Raw genomic sequence first — 20,736 nt, 5'->3', positions numbered from 1 at the left:
GCAGGCGCAGCGGCCGCGGGTACCGCGCGGCGCGGGGGGAGGCGGGGCGCGCCGGGCCGTGGGACTGCGCGTGCGCGGTGCTGTGGCAGCGGCCCCCGCCCCCGCCGGTACGTGCGCGCGCCGCGCTGAGGGCGCCGGGGGGCGGCGGAGGGAGCGGCCGGGACAGGGGGGACGGGACGGGACGGGACAGGACAGGACAGCACAGCACAGCGCAGCGCAGGGCAGGACAGCACAGCACAATACAGCACAGCACAGGGCAGGGCGAGCGGGGCCGGCAGCCCGCGGCACTGCCGGCCGGCTGGCTGGGTGGGTGGGTGCGGTCCGTCCGGCTCCCCGCCTCCTCCCATCCGCGCTTTGACTCCCTCAGGGAGCTGCTGCAGGAGCTGGGTGCGGGGGCTGCTCTCGTGTCTATTCAAGCAGCAAGGCCCACTTTTCACTAGAGCGCTGTCACCGGCAGTGGGTGTTAACGCTGTGGGTCAGGGCTAAAGATGCTTAGGTGCTGTCCATGTCCATGTCGAGCTGAATAGCCAAAGCTAATGTTACTGGAGGTATGGGTATGCTCTGCTGCAACAACCGCACCCTTTTGGCATGGAGTTTATATCTAAAGTGGGGTGGGTGGATCATTTGACTGTTTCTACTGTTGAAGTTTTGCCAGTGGACAAAAAATAATTTCAAAGAAATGGGTTGTTTTCAGTGTTTGCGACTTTCTATGTACATGTGCTTTATGTGGGTGAGTGCAAAACTCAAGTTGATTTTAAACAATACATATGGCCTAAATTCTTAAGGCAGTCCAGATGTTTCACCCATTATCTGAGTAATGCACACCAACTGACTGCAGCTCAAAGTTAACCTCTAGTGGAGCAGGACATGGCAGCTTGGACTCTGTGCTTGGCGTGGTTTTCACTCCCTTAGTTCACACGCACAATGCTTGGAGTGGTTCTTACATTCAACAAATAAAGTCACTAAAATATACTGGTTTTGGGTTTACTTACTCCTGAATATTTCTTCTTTATGTAATGCAAGTTTAATATGAAGATCTCTTTCTGTCCCTAAGAGGAAAATGTACATATTTATATACACAATAGAGTGCTTACTATTGCAGTACACTTTTAGAGCAATACTGGATATTACAAATCCTCTTTGCAGTTTGTTTTTCCTTTTATTATGTGTTTATAAGGGTTTCTAAAACTCTTATTTTATTAAAGATTTATAAACCCCTTTTATTGCACCTACATAGGATGATCCCCTTATTCTTTAAAAGAGTTGAGGAAAAAACCCTGGATAGCATTATATGCCCATCTTTACTCCGATCTATGCCTTGCAATGACAGCATATCCTCCAGGTCACAGCACTCGTTGCAAACACAGAAATTTACTGTTTGCAAGCTCAACTTTGCATAGAAGAGCATTTGCTCTTCCCCCAGCCCCCTCACAGTTTTAGGGAGATTTTTGAGTCTTTCCTCTTTTGCTCTAAACATCACAGACAAATCATGTGCTCAAATTAGTGCTGATATTGGTGTTTATTTCTCTAAGTAAACAAAGCACAATGTTGGGAGTTTCTTACTTTGTTGGAAATCCATCCTTCTTAGTTACTTTTTTTGTTAGAGAGTCCTCATGATTTCTATCTGTCCGTTTGTCTGTCTGTGTCTCCTTCTCTCTCTATCCTCAAATTACATTCAATACAATTCCAGTATAGGAGTTCTTGAAAAATCCCTTGCCTGGTTTCCATCCCTTCAGAAGAGATTTGAATGCAACTCATCCAGCCTTGCTGTTGCACAAGACTGTGAGTTATCTGTGTATTTAAGTGGGTCTTGCATTTGCTTTTATTTAGAAAGAAATAATTTTTTTAAAAAATCAAAATTTTCTTGGGAGGTGGGACAAATGCATATTTTGTTAACATTTTGATTACAAAAAGGTAATCAAGTTAATTGTTACTTATAAATGTGTAGTTAAAATCAAGTCTTCTAGAAGAAAAAGTAATTGTTTTTTAATTCCTATAAGCAATATTATTTGAAAACAGTATTATAGTATTAGGTTCAGATGTCTTTTTTTACCTTCAGGACATGGATGTTTTGAAGTTGGATTGTCAGTGGAAACAAGCTGGAACTATGCAAGAGGGGAATGAATCTTACTCTGAAAAATGCCCCATTGGCACTGATGAGGTTATAGCTGGATTTATATTTTAAGTCTTGTTCTGAATTTTGTATCTTTGAGGACTTTTTCTTAGATATTTGCTGAAGGACTAGTTACTGTTTGTTTTTGGTTTTTTTTTGGTTTTTGTTTTGTTTTGTTTTCTTTTCTTTCTGAAGCAATTAAGTGGATTGTCAAGTTGTCTTGGAAAAAAACCCACAATAACTCATCAGAAGATGTTTCACATTTTTCAGTATCAGCCTTTAAGACTAATAACCCAAAACAGTCTTTCTAGCATGTGTTTAAAACTGATGCTTTCAAGACCTGTTGCATTTGCACAGATATGGAAGTCATGGTTATCAAGTCATTCTCTTCTTGGAAAGAAAAATATTATCCTGATGGGACCTCCAGGTGCTGGGAAAACAACGACTGGGAGAATAGTGGGCCAGAAACTGGATTGCCCTGTCATAGACATAGATGATGATGTTCTTGAAACAACCTGGAATATGAGTGTGTCAGAAAAACTGCAGGACGTTGGTTATGAGGAATTTTTAGAGGAAGAAGGAAAAGCCCTGTTGAAGTTCTCGGCATCTGGAAGTGTAATTTCCCTCAGTGGGTCCAATCCAATGCATGCTGCTGGCATGCAGCACATAAAGAAAAATGGAATAGTTGTGTATCTGGATGTGCCCACAACAGTCATTATGAGGAGGCTGAAATCAAAGCAAATGGATCGTATTGTGGGCCTTTCTCCTGGTATTTCTCTCAAAGACATACTTCAGTTTAGGAAGCAGTTCTACAAGAGGTGGTTTGACATCCGTGTTCTTTGTGGAGGGGATGTTGCAGCAGAGGTTGTAGCAGAAAAGGTACTTGATGCTGTGAAGAGATACCAAGACTCAGAACTGGAAACTTTCATTTCAACGAGGTCTAGTAGTACTGCAAGGAGTACAGAAGAAGACTCTCACAAATTATATTTCAGTGATGTTGTTATTCAGGGCTTAGCCCTTGATGGAGGACTCTTTGTTCCTGAGAGAGGGCTTCCCAAATTCACTGCTGAAGAATGGCAAGGTCTGATAGAAGCAACTTACATTGAAAGAGCCCAGGTGATACTAGAAAAATGCATACATCCTGCTGATATTCCTGCTTCTAAGCTGGCAGAAATTATTGAAACTGCTTATGGAGAAAACTTTAGTTGTTCTAAAGTTGCCCCAGTTAGGCATCTGGCAGGTAATCAGTTCCTTCTTGAGTTATTTCATGGACCAACAGCATCATTTAAAGATTTTGCATTACAGTTGATGCCACATTTGTTTGCCTACTGCATCCCCAGAAGCTGCAATTACTTAATTCTGGTAGCTACTTCTGGGGACACAGGGAGTGCTGTTCTAGATGGCTTTAGTCGTCTCCGTGATGCTGATAAACAGAGAATTGCTCTGGTGAATTTTTTCCCTGAGGATGGAGTAAGCCCAATTCAAAAATCACAAATGATTGGTTGTCAGAAGGAAAATGCTTGGTCAGTGGGTGTCAAATCAGATTTTGATTTTTGCCAGACAGCTATAAAGCAAATCTTTACTAATTCTGATTTTACTGGCTTTCTTACAGTAGAATATGGAACAGCTTTAGCTGCAGCAAACTCCATAAACTGGGCACGACTGCTTCCTCAGATAGTTTATCATGCCTCTGCATACCTTGATCTCATTCATCAAGGTATTATTTCTTTTGGAAGTCCTGTAGATATTTGTATTCCTACAGGAAACTTTGGCAACATGTTAGCTGCTTTCTATGCTAAAATGATGGGAATTCCTATTAGGAAATGTATTTGTGCTTCCAATGAAAACAATGTTTTGACTGAATTCATAAGAACAGGTGTTTATGACTTGAGGGGAAGAAAATTAATTTCCAGTTTTTCACCAGCAGTAGATATTTTGAAGTCCTCCAATCTTGAGCGATACTTACACCTGATTGGTAATGAAGACGGACAACTGGTGACACAATTATTTAATCAGCTGGAAAATCAGGGCCACTTCCAGCTGCAGAAAGATCTACTTGGAAAGCTTCAGCAGGACTTAGTGGCTGGCTGGTGCTCTGATGAGGACTGTCTGGCTGCTATTCACTCTGTGTACAGTACTACAGGATATATTTTGGATACACACACAGCTGTTGCTAAAGTAGTTGCTGATCGATTACAAGATAGAACTTGTCCAATTATTATTTCATCTACAGCTCATTATTCTAAGTTTGCACCTGCTATCTTAAGGGCCTTGAGGATTGCAGAAATAAATCAGAATCCATTAAGTCAGCTTCACTTGCTGAGTTCTTACAGCGCTCTGCCTCCAATCCACTGGGGCCTATTGGAGACCCTGAAGAAGACAGGAAATGGGGATCACCAGGTCTGTGCTGCTGATATAAGTGTGCTGATGTCTCATATAGAAACCTTAATTCAAAATCATTTCATGAAAGTTTTTTGAGCAACGCATCCAATGTCCGCAATTGCAATAAGTTCTTAACAAGCTGCATGCTTTACTAAAGCCATCATTCATCAGTTCACAGCATATCTCACAGTTTTATATTCAGTTGTCAAGCTTTCAACAGTATTTGTAAGTAACATGTGTGAGATTTCTAGTGGTGGTGAAAGGATGTGAATTGAGAGTGTAAAAAACTGGAATACCGCTTTGCAAATCATACAGTAGAGATGCCAGCACTGCTGGCTTTCCTTGGCAGTGCTGTTTCCTTCACAAGCCTGAAGCATCCTCAACAAAAGGAGACAGTGAATTCTGACCTTTCTGGAACTAATAGCTCTGGTTTTGTTCCAACAATGATGTGAACCTTTGGTCAGTGGATGTTTAATTAAACTTTAAATCATTTCACGTAGGGCAGTGAAACATAATAATATACTGGTGTTCATATGTTAGTAATGAGGGTTGATTTCACTACAAAGATTAAAATGTCCTTGTATTGTTAATCCTTGAACCATTTAATTTTTTGATATATTACCTTCTTGTATAATGTTTTTTATGTATTGTGTTGCCAGTGTCTAAGTAAAAAAAAAAAATCTAGTCATTTTAACACCCTTTTCCCCCAAAATATTTTCCTGTGTCAAACAAAATACCTATTTGAATATTTTCAATATATTTGAGGTGTGACTCTTCCTCCAGTGTCTTGTAGTCTCTTTTTTAGATGGTTTTTATTTGAACTTTCAAATTTAGAATCCTTTTTAGTACTATAGAAGAATCTGATAGTGGTAACAGCTGTCTTCTTAAATAAGAACCAGACTTCACGATTTATTTACCTATATTTTTTGTTTTATCTTTGAGATCATATAGCTTTTCTTGTTCTAATTACTTATGTTTTCATATTTTTCTTAAGTTCATTTCCTTGATGTTATATTCTATTCATGCTTTGCATGAATTAATGTAAGAAAGAAGCTTCCCGAATTACTTGGCATCTCATCAAGGCAAGTGAAAGATGAATTCCAGTGTGATAGCATCAGAAGTGTTCATTATGTAACCCAAAATACATTTGTGTGGTTTTCCTAATGACAGGCTGTTTGGTGTTGTTTTTTTTTTTCTGAAGAAAAATTAGACTGGATTGTCCTAGGAGATCATGTGGTTAAGGACAAATGTATTCTGCTAATTGAAGATTATATTTTGCAAGGACATAAACTACATTTCATACTATGAGAAATGGTAAAATGATATATTGAAAGGTTTGAATGCAGTTATAGAGCTAAGATTGTCTTAAGATGTAAGGACATATAGCTATGAGAAGTTGTGTTTCCTACTAAGATTCAAATAATCTGGTAATTTATAACATTTTTTTGCCTCTTCAATAGGCAACATTTCCTACATGTCAAGACTCACTTGAGGCTTTGAACTGTTGTTGTATCCAACAGCTTCCTCTGTGTGCCTGCTTGTACTTTTTGTCACACTAGAAGTGACCAAGTCACCATCTAGCAAATCATCTAGCAAACTCTTTTAAAGAACTGTAATTTCTTCCAGCATAAGGTAAAAGTCCCAAGCACGATGTGCCTTTGCCACAGTGAATATATATACAGTATCACTAAGTGTAGCTGAGAACATGGGTTTGACACAGTAGCTTTCTAGATTCCTCCATTTTTAGATGCATTTTTAGGACCTTTCTAGTTCTTTGCTCAAACCTTATTCACTATTTCTGCAGTAACTTTGGAAAACAACTTTTTATTTTTATCAAATTGTGAACAGACCAGGTTGGAAGTGACCTAAAAACATCGTCTGGGCCAACCTTTTGTGACAAGTTGAGCCTAGATGAGATTATCTAGCACCCTCTATGGTTATATTTTAAAAACTTACAGCAATGGAGACCTTTCTGCATCCTTGGGGATATTGTTCAAGTGACTGAGTGTTCTCACTGTAAAAATTTCTCTCTTGTACCAAAATGAGCATTCTCCTGGTGCAGATTCCCCCTTGTTATCTCCATATGACTCCTTGTGAATAGAGAGCTTCCAATCTCTTCCTAACCACCACTGATGTATTGGACAACTGTGCTGAAGTGCCCACTAAGCCTCCTGTAGTATGAAAATATCTAACTCATTCAGCATCCTCATAGGGCAGGGGAATTTTCATCATTTTCCATATACAACCTGGGAAAGACCATGATTAAATAATTTTTAAAAAAAGCAAGTCCTGTAAGAAAAAGTTGCATAAGCATATTGCAAAGAAAGAAGCACTGTTTTTATCAGTGTTAAGTCAGCATCCACCTTGTATTTCTGTATGTTTCAATATGATTCTTACAGTAATTCCAAGTGGAAAAATGTAATGCTTTCTCTGGACATGCTCAGTGCAAAACCAGAATTCTAAATCTTGAAAATAAAAACCCAAAACCAAACAAACCAAACTGCCTGGATTGAAGTACTGGGACAGGGCTTTGTTTCAGCATAAGGACTCAGTGGAAATCCTGCAGTACTTGGTTCCATGGGGCTTAATGCATCACAGGGCAGTTTGTCGCAAAGTGTTACAATACTTTATAGAAATATCTTCAAAAAAGAACTTGTTTTTGTAGAAAGTACCTGAAAGGGAAGAGCTGAGATTCTAAACAAGATTTAGTCTTATCTTAAAACTTATTCTAAACAAGATTCTAGTCTTACCTTAAACAAGATAAGACTAGAAGCCAATATCCTACCCTCAGATAACTCGGTGTTAGATAAACTAGTCAGAACTAAACTAGCAGGGGATTTATTTTGGCATCACTAAATTATTTTATAGTTCATGGCAGTAACCCAAGCATTGTTTGAATTTCTAGTTGCTGTTTTCCTATCACATGACCCATTATAGCAGTTGATATAAACTAAGCAAGTAAAAAAATAAGCACTTGTACTTAGGTAAGGGCTTTTAATGTGGACTTACAGTGTCTAAGGGCAGTGGTTAATGAGCACACATAATATTAATAGATTTCTCAGAATGTAAAGGCTTTTACAATATAGTATTTACTAATTTTCAAAAATAGTTAATTTTTGGATTTTCTTAACTTCAATAAACTGTTTTCCTGCACTACATCTGCTTGTGGATCCTAGTAATGAACATTTTAAAATGCTGCAGTAGTGTTGTGATCCTGGATGTACACAGTATTTGTGAGCTGATGCTAATGCAGTGTTCTGGTAGCTGTGGTGTAGTCTTCTGTCCTGCAGGGCATGTAGCAAAGGAAAAAAATTTCCAGCATGCTCAGAATAGCTGGCTGTGGGTACATAGGATAATGAGGGAAGCAATCCTCCTTTCTTCCTAGCCCAGATTTTCTTAGTGTCAGTGATACACTGTCACTCAGCAAATCTTGTGCTACTGTTATGGTCCTTGTTTTCCCCACTGTCAGTATTATGAAAGATTCAAAAGGCATTAAAGACTGGGCATAAGTGCCCTTTTTTTTGGTTTTGTGTGTTCAGTGTGCAGACACTGCACACTGAATGCTGTCATACATTATTTTCTATTAACTTCTTCAGGCAAAGTAGTGTGCCAGTGGTACAGAAAAGCAAATCTATATTGTGCTGGTTAGCAGTATTTAAGCCATTTAGGTTTGCTGATACACAGTTTGCTCCTATTTGTCTAGCAGAATCAATTAATAAAATCCAGGTTGACAGAACATATGAGCGTGCAGATCTACACATTTCCACTCCCTTTGTTGACCCAGAGTAATAGCATGGCTTTAGTTAAGCTGTTACTTTCTGTATAGATAAATCTTTGCTGAACACTTCCTACTACCTGAAAAACCTCAGGGACAAATTTAACAAATGTAAGGAGAAATACAACATCTATATTTACACTTTATATTATAAGAATATTTATGTGGGAAATACTATATTTTCTTTACAGATGTACCAGGTGCTCATCACTTGCCTTTAGTCACAGCTCTTCTTCTCAGGGGGGAGACATGTGAAGGATGAATAGAACATCAGAAGATAATTCTGTTTTCTTAGTATTTTATTATATAAAAAGAATTGCTGTTTACAGTTTTGAGGTGATGAAATATTTTATCTGATGGAACTCTACAGGGACGATTCTTGTTGTTCAAAAGCTTTGCTTTCAAGGACTTCAAGAACAGATATTGCTATTAAGTATATCATATTTGGCATACCTGGAATACACATTACTCATTTGTATCCACTGTGTTTTTTTCTAAATAAACACTGCAGGATTTATATAGCACTGTAGCACTTTCTTTGCAAATATGTTTGTGAATTCTTAACAATCTGCTATAAAGAAAATCCACTAAAAGTAGTGGTTTCAGAGTCAATTAAGATATTCTTAAGTCTTGAAATATGTGTTCCATCCTGTGTTTCCTTGAAAGTTAGGGGTATGGTTAGTGATAATACAGTCATTCACTTTGCTGAGACTAAGATTTTAGTGAGATAATGTGCATCACTGGAAGGAAGTATGTATAAAAAAGAAAGCACAGATCAAAAATAGCAAATGTCTAAATACTCTGTTTGCGTTGCACCACATACTTGTCCAGCACTACACGGAAAGCCTGTATTCTGAGGATTAGTATGGAAAAGTAAATCTCTGACAGTTTAATGTTCCTTATTCCTGTCTAGTTCAGTGGAGAGATTGTTAGCTGATGTGGAGCAACTTTGGTACACTTCTAATATCATTTCAGGATCATGGGCTTAAAAATTACTTGAATGGTTGAAGCCACAATGAGCAGTTGATGTCAGTGAATTAATGTGAATGGGCCATTGATTCTGAACATGTATTAGCAGCTTAAGGAGGATTTAAATGTCACTGTGTTTTTTCACAGTGGTTTCAAATGTGCTCAGCTTGCCTATCAGACCTGGGAAGCTGTTGCTTCAGATTTTTTTCAGAATGTAGCAATCTAAAAGACAACTGTCTTGGTCTTGCTCTCCATCTTAGCTAAAACTTTCAAAGATCTCTCAGTGTGGACCAAGACCTAAGCTGTTTGCTCATTTTACTTGAGAAGACTTTATTTCCTGATAAGTGTTTAAGATGCTGTCTGGTCTCTTTCTTGGCAGTATAGGAAAATTATTCAATGGAATTAAGATAACACCTGATTTACTTGCATGTGTATGATATTACAAAATTTAGCCAAGGAGAACATCCAAGGTGTTTTCCTTGAACAACACAGGAACACTTTTTTCATAAAGTGTATCTCAAGTTTCACAAAATCAGTTACACAGCACAGGAATTGTTACTCTAGCATTTTATTTAGATATTTTGTCACTGGTATTTGGAACAGACTTCAATTTTTAAATAGTTTCTTTTATTTTAAAGAGTTATTGTTACATAAATATGGAGGGTATCACTTCCAGATTTAAAATTCATCATGACAATAATTGAGTCAAACCTGAAAGAACTCAACATGCAAATTGGAAAGGGAAGACTTAACAGATTTGTTATGTGAGTTCACACAGGATTTGGCTCTTAACCATGAGTTTATTAAGAACATAGGAGGAAATAGACTAATGACTGTCCAAATCTACAGATGCCACAAAACTTAGATACTAAGGAGCCAGATTAATTGCTTGGTTAGGAGCTGTAAGCAATTTGCATTTTACTCTGGCCTAAAGTAGACCTGGTTTTTTTGGAGAATAGAGGTTTGAACATAGCAAGTTAAACTGTTTGTGGCAGGAAATGCTGCTGACTTTGAATGGTGTCTGGAAATGATGTGCATTCTCAACTGAGTATGAATTTTCAGCATGCCTTGTGGCCAAAAGGACCAGTGCCAAAAGGACAAGAGGTTAGAAATGGGAATACTGCCAGGGAAGAAATACTGTTGTCTGTAATTTGCTTTGGTGTAACCTTTTGGAAGAATATTATGCCAAATTTCAGTAGTCACAATTTTTAGTAATGCTGGGAAGCAGGACAGAAAAGAGTCATGAGAGCAATAAAAGTATTAAAAAGAAGCATTAGCATGAGAGTCTCAGAAACCAGAAAATCTTAGTTTAGTGAAAAAAGAATCAGCCTAGACAAACCATTTTCAGAGAAAAATTGATAATAAAGAGCTGTTCCACCTAGCAGAGAAAGAGTGATCCAGCAAGTCTAAGCAGAAGGACATGTTACAAAAAGAGATAAAATATATAACAGAACAGTAAAGGCATCCCTAGTCTGGACATATTAGATGATTTCCTGAAAAAATGTGATTTGATAGAAAGAGGACTAATTCAGACAAGTCAGACCCATGGTACACAAGAGGTCAAACCAAACAGTCACAAGTTGTGTTTGGCTGCCCCAGGAGTAACTTGCCTTTAACAAAAGCATGAACAGCATTTCACAGAGGTTTGAGAGATAGAGATTATGAACTAATTTCAGTTCTCCTGTGGTGTGATCAGTACACAGAGCAAAATAGGCTACTGGATATGTTTAGCCTTGTTCCTGCTGTCTCTAGAGAATTGCAAATGGACTACTAATGCATACCCTGACTTGACTCATGGCTATTAGGATATGGCTCATTAGTTTTAAATTTCATTATACAATATGCCTTATGATGGTTTGGGCTATATATACTTTCATTATGAAAATGAGGTGAAGAGCACAGGAGGAAAGTGTCTGTGTAAATGTCAGCTTTATTGAATGTAGCTAATTTTATTTATTTTCTCAAGGTTTTAAAAGTTGGAGATCTTTTGAAATTTATTAGATGCTTTTTGGCCACTTTTTTCTCGGCTTTTACGAGCAACTTGCAATCCAGTGGCCATTTTCAATTCATTTTCATAATAAGACTTATATGACAAATGGAAAAATCCAATGGTTCCTTTTTATAGTTAAACTAGAACTTATATATACCAATTAAAGCTTAGAGAAGGTAAAATGTACTCATAGGTTCTACTCTAGCAATATATTTTGATTTAAATGTATTTTTTCATTAAACTAATTCACTAAATTATATCTAAATAGAGCAGGCATTTATTGGATTTGTTTTCTAAGTATCTGTGGCAATCTGGTTCTGTTTAAAATGCTAATAAATGCATCCCATCTCCTAATGAAACCAGTAGTCCCTGCATAATTAATTAGCATTTTATACAGATGAACCATACTCACAGAATTTTTCTACCAGAAAGGTTAATAAAAGAATTCAATGCAGTTTTTAAACACCACAAGAGTGGCTTATTTCTGCAAAACCAGTTTTTTACAAGTAAACATTTTAGTGACATTTACGTGGAACTGTTGTTTCATACAGCTTTTATCCACAAGGTGGCATTCCTAACAGGAGTTTGATAGACATGGTCATTTCTTGCAGTTTTGTAAGAGCTCTAAGTGAGAGGCAGTCATAAGCATATTATATGAGCTTTTTATGTTTTCATTTTTATAAAGGGTAATTAAGAGAAATTTAAGAAACCTTAATGATAATTAGGTTAATACTCATTGGTGTGTGGAGTATCCAGAAATATGTGATGGTTCCAGGTTACAAAACAGCACATTCATTCATGGCATTATATGCTACTAGAGACTTTTCAACTGTAAAGCTGGAATCAATTTTGCTTTAGTGAAAGAGTCTAAAATAATAATTTAAAAATTAATTAAATCAAGAGCACAAATAATACCATGGTCTTGTACGCAAACCCTAGTGTTTGGTGTTTTGAACAGGATGAGGCATATGGAGCTTGTAGTGAGGTCTGGGCTAAGGAAGGGCAGATAATAGTGTTCCTGGGGAAAATGAACATGTGAACAATTATGTCTTGCTCTGCAGGGGAGGATTTTTCATAGTTTAATGTTACAATGACCAAGCAACTTATTTTCATATGCCTGTCATCCAGGTTGATAACTGAGCCAGCAGGCAGCTCTGCTTTCCTTCAGGCTTTATATTTCAGTTTCTTGCAGTCTTTATATGGTCAATTCAAATATCTTGTTACTCTTTTTCTTTGAATACAAGCATGAAGGAATGTTATACAACCTGCTAAACTGATACAAGTGCAGGAGATTTTATATAGCAGGGACGTGCATATTATACTTTTCTGCCCCATGGTTAAAGTCCTGATCTACTTTGCTTTTTTGCTGATTCTGTAAGATCAGACCTTAGCTGATCATTTATATCTCCCTTCTAGCTGGTGCCCTACTTGCATTTTTGTTTGCAAAAGAAAAAAAGGTATAACCTAAAGTTTCTGCTGAAACTGTAATCCAATGTAAATTGTGGAATTTTTTCTAAGCCTATTTTGAGTCAACAGAAAGGAATATGAGTTATTTGGTTTTTGATTTATTGTTTTGTGGTAGCAAAACTTCTGTGTAATCTTTTCTAATGTGTGTGTACGTTTCCTGCTAATCCCTCTGCTCCATGTGCTGACTCCCACTGACACCTCAGACCTCTGGGTTTGGTTCCTCTCACTTAACACAGCTGAAAGGACAGAGCAGCAGCTGCACCACGGCTGACACTAATGACAGTCTTTGCTGGGTTAGTGGGCACAGTTTTGACATTAAGCAGATATTCTTTTTCCTAACATTCTGCTGTACCTCTATCATCCTCAAAGATGGCTCTGCAAAACAGAGTATGAATTCCTGTTCACTGAAAGCAATTGTCAGTCAGAAAACCCCCACTTTCAGAATGATCAAGCTGGTAGAACCTACTTGCTGGTTGAATCTGGCAACAAGGACTGTAGAGACAAACCTTCTGAGTTGGTAGTATCTTATGCAGACTGCCAGTAAAATTTGAGGGCCTGAACATCTCCCACATGCTGCAAATTTTAAAGAAATGTGGTGAAAATTACTATTTCCAGGATCTGGAAATGGACTGACAAAAAAAAGTTAATATATAATAATTATGAAGTGTTAATGAGGAAGTAAATGATATATTGTTGTTGCCTTTCAAGTTAAGCTACACACTGAATTTTCTTTATAGTAATTAGGCATAGCACTATGTGAGTAAATTAAATATAGGAAAAACAAATATACAAAAGAAAACCAAATGGAAAGAAACATTCTCTGCTCTGGTGGCTGCCATGTGGAAAGGGTTTATGGTCTGTAGATAGAACTGTACACAGCTATGCAAGGAAACAGGTTAGTCAAGGTAATGGCAGGGCTCAGGGTCCCCAAAAATGCTGTAATGTGTCGGGTGTGATGGACATCACCAGGAGAAATCAGTAGTCTGGAGCATTGCTGATGTTGCTTCTGGGACATCTCATGATGTTGGATCAGATGGATACTCCAACTCCCAGAAATGGGGGAAAGAAATTAGGCTGAATTGTCCTTTTGCCTAAGAGTGTCTCAGTTACATGATAGTGACTGTAAGTTCACATAAGCCAGCACTTGCAGGTAACACTGTCAGAAAAAACAAGCTGTACTGACTGCAGACAAATAGTCCTGATACTTCATGATGGATCTGCAAATTGCTTTGATAGTACAAAGCACATCAGGGGCTAATTTGATGCAGCTCATTGTTTGCAAGAGGTGGATTATGAATGTTTGGAATTGCATCTTATGTAACTGCTGTTGGATAAGCATACCTATAAGTATGAACTGGGAAAGGAAAATGTGATACTGGGAACTGTAGCCACAAGTATTATCACTTTCCATATGTAACAAACTTATGCCTAGGGCAAGGAAGCACAATTACTGACAGAAGCTGTGTTTGCTCATGCAGGTGATTTTATTGTTCTAAGTGATTTATTACTCTGGCTAACATTTTTTGATGAAAGATTTTTCTGGAATGATTGTACTCCAAAGGAAATTTGGTATTGTTTACCTTCAACAGATGACCAGGTCTGCCTATTAAAAATGTTAGATTTATCAAGTACCTTCATGTGGGTTTTAAATTGGTGGAAGACAAAGGGTCAAAGTTTGCTTCCCTAAGTTAGTCACATAATCTCTTTCAGTCTCTCCCTTTCACTTCCTCAGTCTCAAAAATCTACAACAACACATTTGAGAAACTTATCAGATACTTAAATATTTAATGTACTTCCAAATTGTATTATTTTACTTCATCTGTTATCAAAAATATATGCTGGATTCTCTGAATTTATATTGGGTGCTAATGATACACTGATGATTTCTGAAAATGGAAAAACTGTTCTTACTTCATTTACAAAAGGTAAAAAGATGTTACATTTTCAAACTGTTAAATCTAGCTTTTAAGTCCTGATTCCAGGAAGTGTGCAGTACCTGAATTGCAAACACCTTGTTCTTTGTGCTCCTAGGTCACTGATGGTAAAGTTCGTATTTCTTATGCATTTATTACTGTGAAAATAAATAGTTATAAGTCCAGGTCCCTTCCTTCTCAGAGGGATCTGAGTGCAAAACAGAATTATTTACTGAGTTACTTTGGCCTGACACTAGAATTACTTTTAGTAAAGACGAATCAAACCTAATACTCAGTCAACTCCTGTTCAAAATGCAGAGTGATGAAGCTGAGCCAGAAGACACTGAGTGCAAAGTGAGCTTTTCAGCACTGTATAGAGCCAGTATAAAAGCTGGTTGAAAACTACTTCACAAACTAAGATCTCCCAATATCAAATTTTAACTCACTGCTGCAATGCACAGCTGATAGCTGATGGAAGAAATATAAATCACTTTTTAAAAAATCTGTCCAAAATAAAATTTGCCTTCTGTGAGAACTTAGCTTATTGTGCTAAGCCTCAGGGTGAAGAGTGGATCTCCCACCCCCATGGTGGTGGCTCTTCAGTCAGTTCAGGGGCAGCAGAAGGAATCATTGTCATTTGTTTTTTTTTTTGAGGTTTTTTTCCTCTTGTATTAATTGCACGATCTGCTTCATGAATCAGCTTACATTTAAATGGAACAGCTTAAAAGTAATTGTGCAGCTGAGAAACTGATGAGTTATTGTGCCTTATGGCTACTGTGGCTGTGTGGGTGAGGACCAAAAAGACAAAAATTGGTCTCTTTAACCTCCAGTGTCCCTTAACTCTCCTCCAGTGAGTTTCCTGTCACTTTAATTTAAGAAGTATTTTGATGAGCTTATGAAAGCAATTCTATGATGCATTTGTCTACAGTTCCCCAGAAACAATTGCCCAATCCTGTGTTCCTAAATTCCCTGCTGTACATTGCCTTTCATTTTTTCCTTTTTTGATAGCTGTGTTAAATTTTGTTAGGGCTGATGCTGTGTGTAGATCTGGTTTTAGAGGATAGACAGATGAAATAAGCAACATTTGAGTGTCATTGAGACCACTTTAGTAATTTTTTTTGTTTGCAAAGCAGATGTCTCTGTTATGCACTCATATTCTTCACTGTCACCTATTATCATAAATGTTAGCATAACTGTTTTTTAATTCTGTAAGCCTTTTCATGGGACATTTTAAAATCAGTCTTTGTAGGATAAATTTCTCTGTATGTTACAACTCAAAATACCAGAATCTTAAAAAAAATCTTGTAATAAGCATTTCATAGTTAATGTAATTAAGTTCCTTTCAGCCTGGTACTTGGAATGCAAATCAAGAGTTTTATTTCCCTTTTGGAATCAGGTACCCTTTGAAATGTTCATGATGAAATTCTGTAAACTGTGTTGTCATTCTGTGTTGTGACACTGTGTTGTTACTGCACTTCTTTCAGAAGAATTTTAAAAACTGCCATGAGTTCTGACTGTAAGGAAAAGTGTATATATGCAACAATTTTCAGGAAAGGAAAACCAGAAGACATGATTTTGTTATTATAACTTTACTTAAGAGGAGAAGAGGTACATATGTATGAGTATGAGGATTTTTGGTAAGTTTATATCTTTCTCAGAAAGCTTGAAAGTGGTGATTTTTGCAAGATTTCAAATTAGGGGATTAGGGGATGCTGGTTTTTTCCCCTCCACCTTACTCCTACCCAAATTCATAAATGAATGATACAAAAGTTTTAAAATCAGACTTCACTATGTAGAAAGTAAAAAATGGGTGGAAAGAGCAGCAAAAAACAGATCAAGTGAATACTCAGAAGGTAGGCACAATTCTGCTGAGTGTCTGCAAATTGAAGCCCAAGATTTAAAATCTGACCCTTTAAACAGTTCCTTTAACCATGACTATGACTAAGGCTTCCTAGCCTTAATATCTTACTATAAAAGTGGAGCTGTGGTTTTCTTGAGAGATTTGTGTAAAAGCCTGCTGCAGTGAGGGTAGGTACCAGGGAGACAGCTTTTTGGAGGGGGGGTGGGACTGAGAGGAGTGATTCTACTTCTTGTCTGCCAATAATTCTGAGCTAAAAGACAAAGAAAGAATTTAAAATTTTATTTAAACTTTTTATTCAAAAATGGTGTTTAACATGGAATGAGGATTTATGGTTTAGCAGTCTATCTGAAGTTGTATGATTTTATATATATGCACATGTATATATAATGTACATGCCTACAGGTTGCATATGTATTTCAGTTTGTTGTGTGCATGGCATATCATGCTTGCTGGATCAATGTGAGCCATCTTGACTGGTGCATCTCAGATAATGTGTTGAAAGAGATGTTCATCCCTGTGAAGAAAGAGATCCCTGTGGGTACCAGTCTGCTGCATCATCACATCCAGATGGGATCTGTTGTCTTTCCTACTCAAAGCCACTTTGAAGTCACAGGGGGACCACACTACTTCCCTGAGCTGTGCTGTCAGGTTCAGGGCTTCTGCAGCCCAGGTCTCCAGCTGGCCTTGACCCTTGGCTGGTTGTGTGAAGCTTCGTTGCCTGACCTTGGTTCACTGTCACTGAGGAAGATGTCACTGAGCTCTGAAAGTCTGTAAACTGAAACTGTGCAAGATAAGAAGAGTAAAAACAAGCAGAACTGAGTGTGCTGAGCTGGTAACTGTCTTGGGGACTGGGGACAAATACTGACATGGAATCTAAAAATCTAAAGGAGAAAGCAAAGGCTTAGAAAATGGCATCTCTGCAACTGTGAGGACTTGCACTGATTTACTGGGGTATTTTGACACGAATTAAAGACATTTCTTATTAAGTATAAAGTGTGCAACACCAATAAAAGACAAGAGAAACGACTTAATATGCTTTTCTTTTCTTTTCCCTTTTTCCTTTTCCATATGGACCCTCATCTCATCAGGTCCTTCCTGACCTGTCTGAAGGATGCTTCTCTAATCAGCCTCTGGTCAAAAGTGCTTCTTGATACCTTTTACTGTTCTCATTTCACTCTGTGAATCATACAGTCCCCAGGGCACACTTGGCATGTGGTACTGTTCTCTCACTGCTCTTGACCCCAGTGTCCACACTGGCATGGTGTGGTGGCCCTGGAGTGGCTGCAGTGACCAGCCAGCCCTCTGGCCACCCACACAGGTGTCAAGCTTGGTATCAGGGCTGGAGGAGCAAGAACAACATTCTCAGCCCTGATGTGAGTGTCTGGGGCTGGGCTAGGAACTGGGGACCCTAAATGCTCTGTACTATTGCTTATACAAGCCAGGTGAAAATAACTCTGGTTTCCAATCACAGCAGTCACCAGTCACTGCTGGGCCCTGGCAGAGGTTCCTGACCTTGCTGTCACAGCCAAAGTCACCAGCTGTCTCCAGAAGCACACTACATTTATACATGGCAGTCTCTCTGCTGCCTTCAGATCCTCCTGATTAAAGAAATCATCTCATTTTGGGAGTGTCAGTTTTGGAGTAGCCTTTATAGGCTTCATGTTTGGATGTACTATTTGTATAGATGGCCTGTTGATATGCAGCCTTACTGAACTTCTGTTGGTTTTCACTTGGTCTGGACATGGAAGAAATGCTTGTGTGGCTTCTGGCATTGCTCTGCAACTCCTCAGACCAAAGTGGAGATGCTGTATCTCCTTGTCTTTCATGCCCTTTAGACTAGGCCCCTTTCCACCAGCACTGTGTTTCTTGATGCCAGTCTCTTCATCTCAGTTCTGATGCCAGGTAGTTTAGCAAGCAGAAGAGCACTGGACAAAACAGATGACCTGGGCAATTTTAACTGGACTGAAAGTACACCTTGAATCAATATGTTTTAATCTGAGGGGTTTTTGTTTGGTTTGGTTTGTTTTTTGTTGATTGTTTTATTTGTTTATTTTTAAATGAAGATGCTAACATAAAATGTTTGGCAGATTAACTGTCCCTGAAATGTCAGTTCTGAGGACTAGATTTGGAATGGGATTTATGTCTGATTTTGTTAGTCTCCATTTAGGCATATAGTGGAAGTTGCATCTACTTCATTAGTTGCAATCAGACCAATCAATACCAATACCAATCAAATTTTAATTATATCCATATTGTGTGGATTTCAGCTGCAGTTTCAAATGCATGAAAATGCCTGCTATTTGCTAACTGATATTTAAAGAAAAAACTTAGAGATTGGAAAATAGTAACATTCAAAGAAATTAGAGATATAATTTTGCACTTAAAGTGGTTAAGAAATTCCTTCAGTGTATTCTTAACTAAAGAGAGGAATAACAAGTGATAAAGAACCAAGAGGCAGAGAAAGAAGATAGGGAAGTGGCTGTAATGTTAAGAAGGAAGTTCATAACTCATTAATGTAGGGGAATTATTTGGAGATATTAATGTTATGGTGTACAAGGGAAGTGCAATAGCTTTCTAGACCTTTTGGCAAAATTTTAGATGCGCGTACAATGGCTGAGAATAAATGGAAGTTTTTTTCATTAGGTTGATAATTAGGCAAAAAAAAAAAAGTGGGGGAAAAGCTGTAAAGAGAAGTTTCTTTTATCTGGAAAAAAATTACAATCATGTTGAAAGCTATTTATTAGAGAGAAAGAGAAATAGCTAGATTACCTCAATCTAGCCTATAAACTTTGTAGTTGGATGATTTTCTATACAACAAAAACCCCATTAATGTTAACTCCAAAGTTGCAGTGAGACAGGATACTATTGAGAGGTCTCCAAAGCTACAAAGTGTGAATTAGATATAGACAAAATATAAAGATACATCAGTGAACTAAACTGCCCACATGGTTAAATCACTTGGGAACCTGGAGAAGTAGAATGCTGTACACCAGAAAGAGACAAAGGTGCTCAGGAATAAAAGGCTTCCTAGTCACACTCTGAGCTTCTGCTATGTAGAAACTGCTGCTGCCCAAACTCCTCTAAGGAAACCAGTCTCTGGTGTAAGCTGAAGGCAGAAATGTTATTGCATGGTGTACAATAGCATTTACCTTTGGGCACTTCCTAAAGAGGCAAAAGATAACTTTTGGAGAGAGACTCACAGCAGTCTATCAAATGGAAAATAAATTATCCTCTCCTGCAGCCCACTCCATTATACCCCTCTGCCCTTAGCTGCCTCCTTTGAACTTGGATTCACTACATTTCCAGGCACATCTGAGCTTAGAGAACATATTATATAGCACAAGGGAGAGCAGGTGGTCCTGTGCAGCCCTGTTTGTGTTCTGCCTAATCTGAAAGATTGGCTTTTGGAGGAGGGGCAGGGATCTGGGGGCAATATATGCAATTCATCATCACTCTTTTCACTGACTGTGAGAAACTGCTACACCTGCTGCTCTGCTTCAGATGGGCTTTGAAATACTGGCAGGCTGAAGGACATAGGAGTTTTTCTTTCATGATAACAAAAATAAGCACTTTGTTCTGGTATCTGTAAAGCTAAGGCAGTTTCCTACAAGCAGCGATAATTCAAGAGCAGTTTCTGGCTTGCAACTGATACATAAACAAGGGTATTTTTGGAAGTGCTAGTTGCTTTTATTATTAAAAAAATAGGAAAGAAGAAAAAAAAAAAGAAAATCACTGCTAATTTTCAGTTTGCTGAGTTTTTAAAAACGTAATTTCCAAAATAAACACTTTGAATTATCAGGCAGAATGGAAATAACTCTTTGCTGTGAGACAAAATCAGCAGTGCTTAGTATAGCATGACTACTAGAAACCATTGTGCTCTCAGAAGGAGTCTGAGTGCCTTTATGCCACAAAAAGTTCCAACACTGTTCATCTGTGAACCAGAACCCAGAATAATGATGCAAAGCAAATGCCTACTGATGTACACAACCTGTCCAAGGGGAATCAGAGTGAGTTAGAGGACTGGCATGGTGCCTGAAACCAAACTGCTGGTATGGCTGCCCTGATGGAAAAAAGACCCAATACACAGTAGCTCAGAGTCTGTGTTGGAAGATGAAAGCTGTGAGTGCATTTTCTGTGTTTGCCAGGCACTTTTGGAGAAAACTGGGAAAATTCACTCCTGGTTCATTGAAGGTTTTCACAAATCTGGAGATGCCAGGCCTGGGTCTGCAGTGCAGGAGAGGCCACGTGCCACCTGTGTGACTGTTG

The 20,736-nt window shown here is 38.2% G+C and overlaps 1 protein-coding gene across 4 annotated transcripts; it reads left to right on the top strand.

Annotated features, from left to right (window-relative positions):
• The first annotated feature begins 13 nt into the window (after positions 1-13).
• THNSL1 (threonine synthase like 1) lies at positions 14-17,496 on the top strand. 4 transcript variants are annotated; one of them, XM_077788558.2, is made up of 3 exons: positions 14-107; positions 1,691-1,782; positions 2,309-17,496. In XM_077788558.2, exon 3 carries the CDS (start codon positions 2,366-2,368, stop codon positions 4,589-4,591), a length of 2,226 nt encoding a protein of 741 aa, XP_077644684.2. In that variant the 5' UTR covers positions 14-107; positions 1,691-1,782; positions 2,309-2,365; the 3' UTR covers positions 4,592-17,496. The 4 variants fall into 4 exon arrangements, with proteins under 4 accessions (XP_077644684.2, XP_021388789.3, XP_077644686.2 ...); XM_021533114.4 differs by having other exon boundaries at positions 2,060-17,496; XM_077788560.2 differs by having other exon boundaries at positions 49-107; positions 1,696-1,782.
• The last annotated feature ends 3,240 nt before the right edge of the window (positions 17,497-20,736 follow it).

This window comes from Lonchura striata, chromosome 2, assembly GCF_050655825.1.
Source record: "Lonchura striata isolate lonStrDom1 chromosome 2, ASM5065582v1, whole genome shotgun sequence".
Taxonomy (NCBI): domain Eukaryota; kingdom Metazoa; phylum Chordata; class Aves; order Passeriformes; family Estrildidae; genus Lonchura; species Lonchura striata.
Note: the sequence above shows the minus strand (reverse complement) of the source record. Positions and strands in the feature narration are given on the sequence as shown.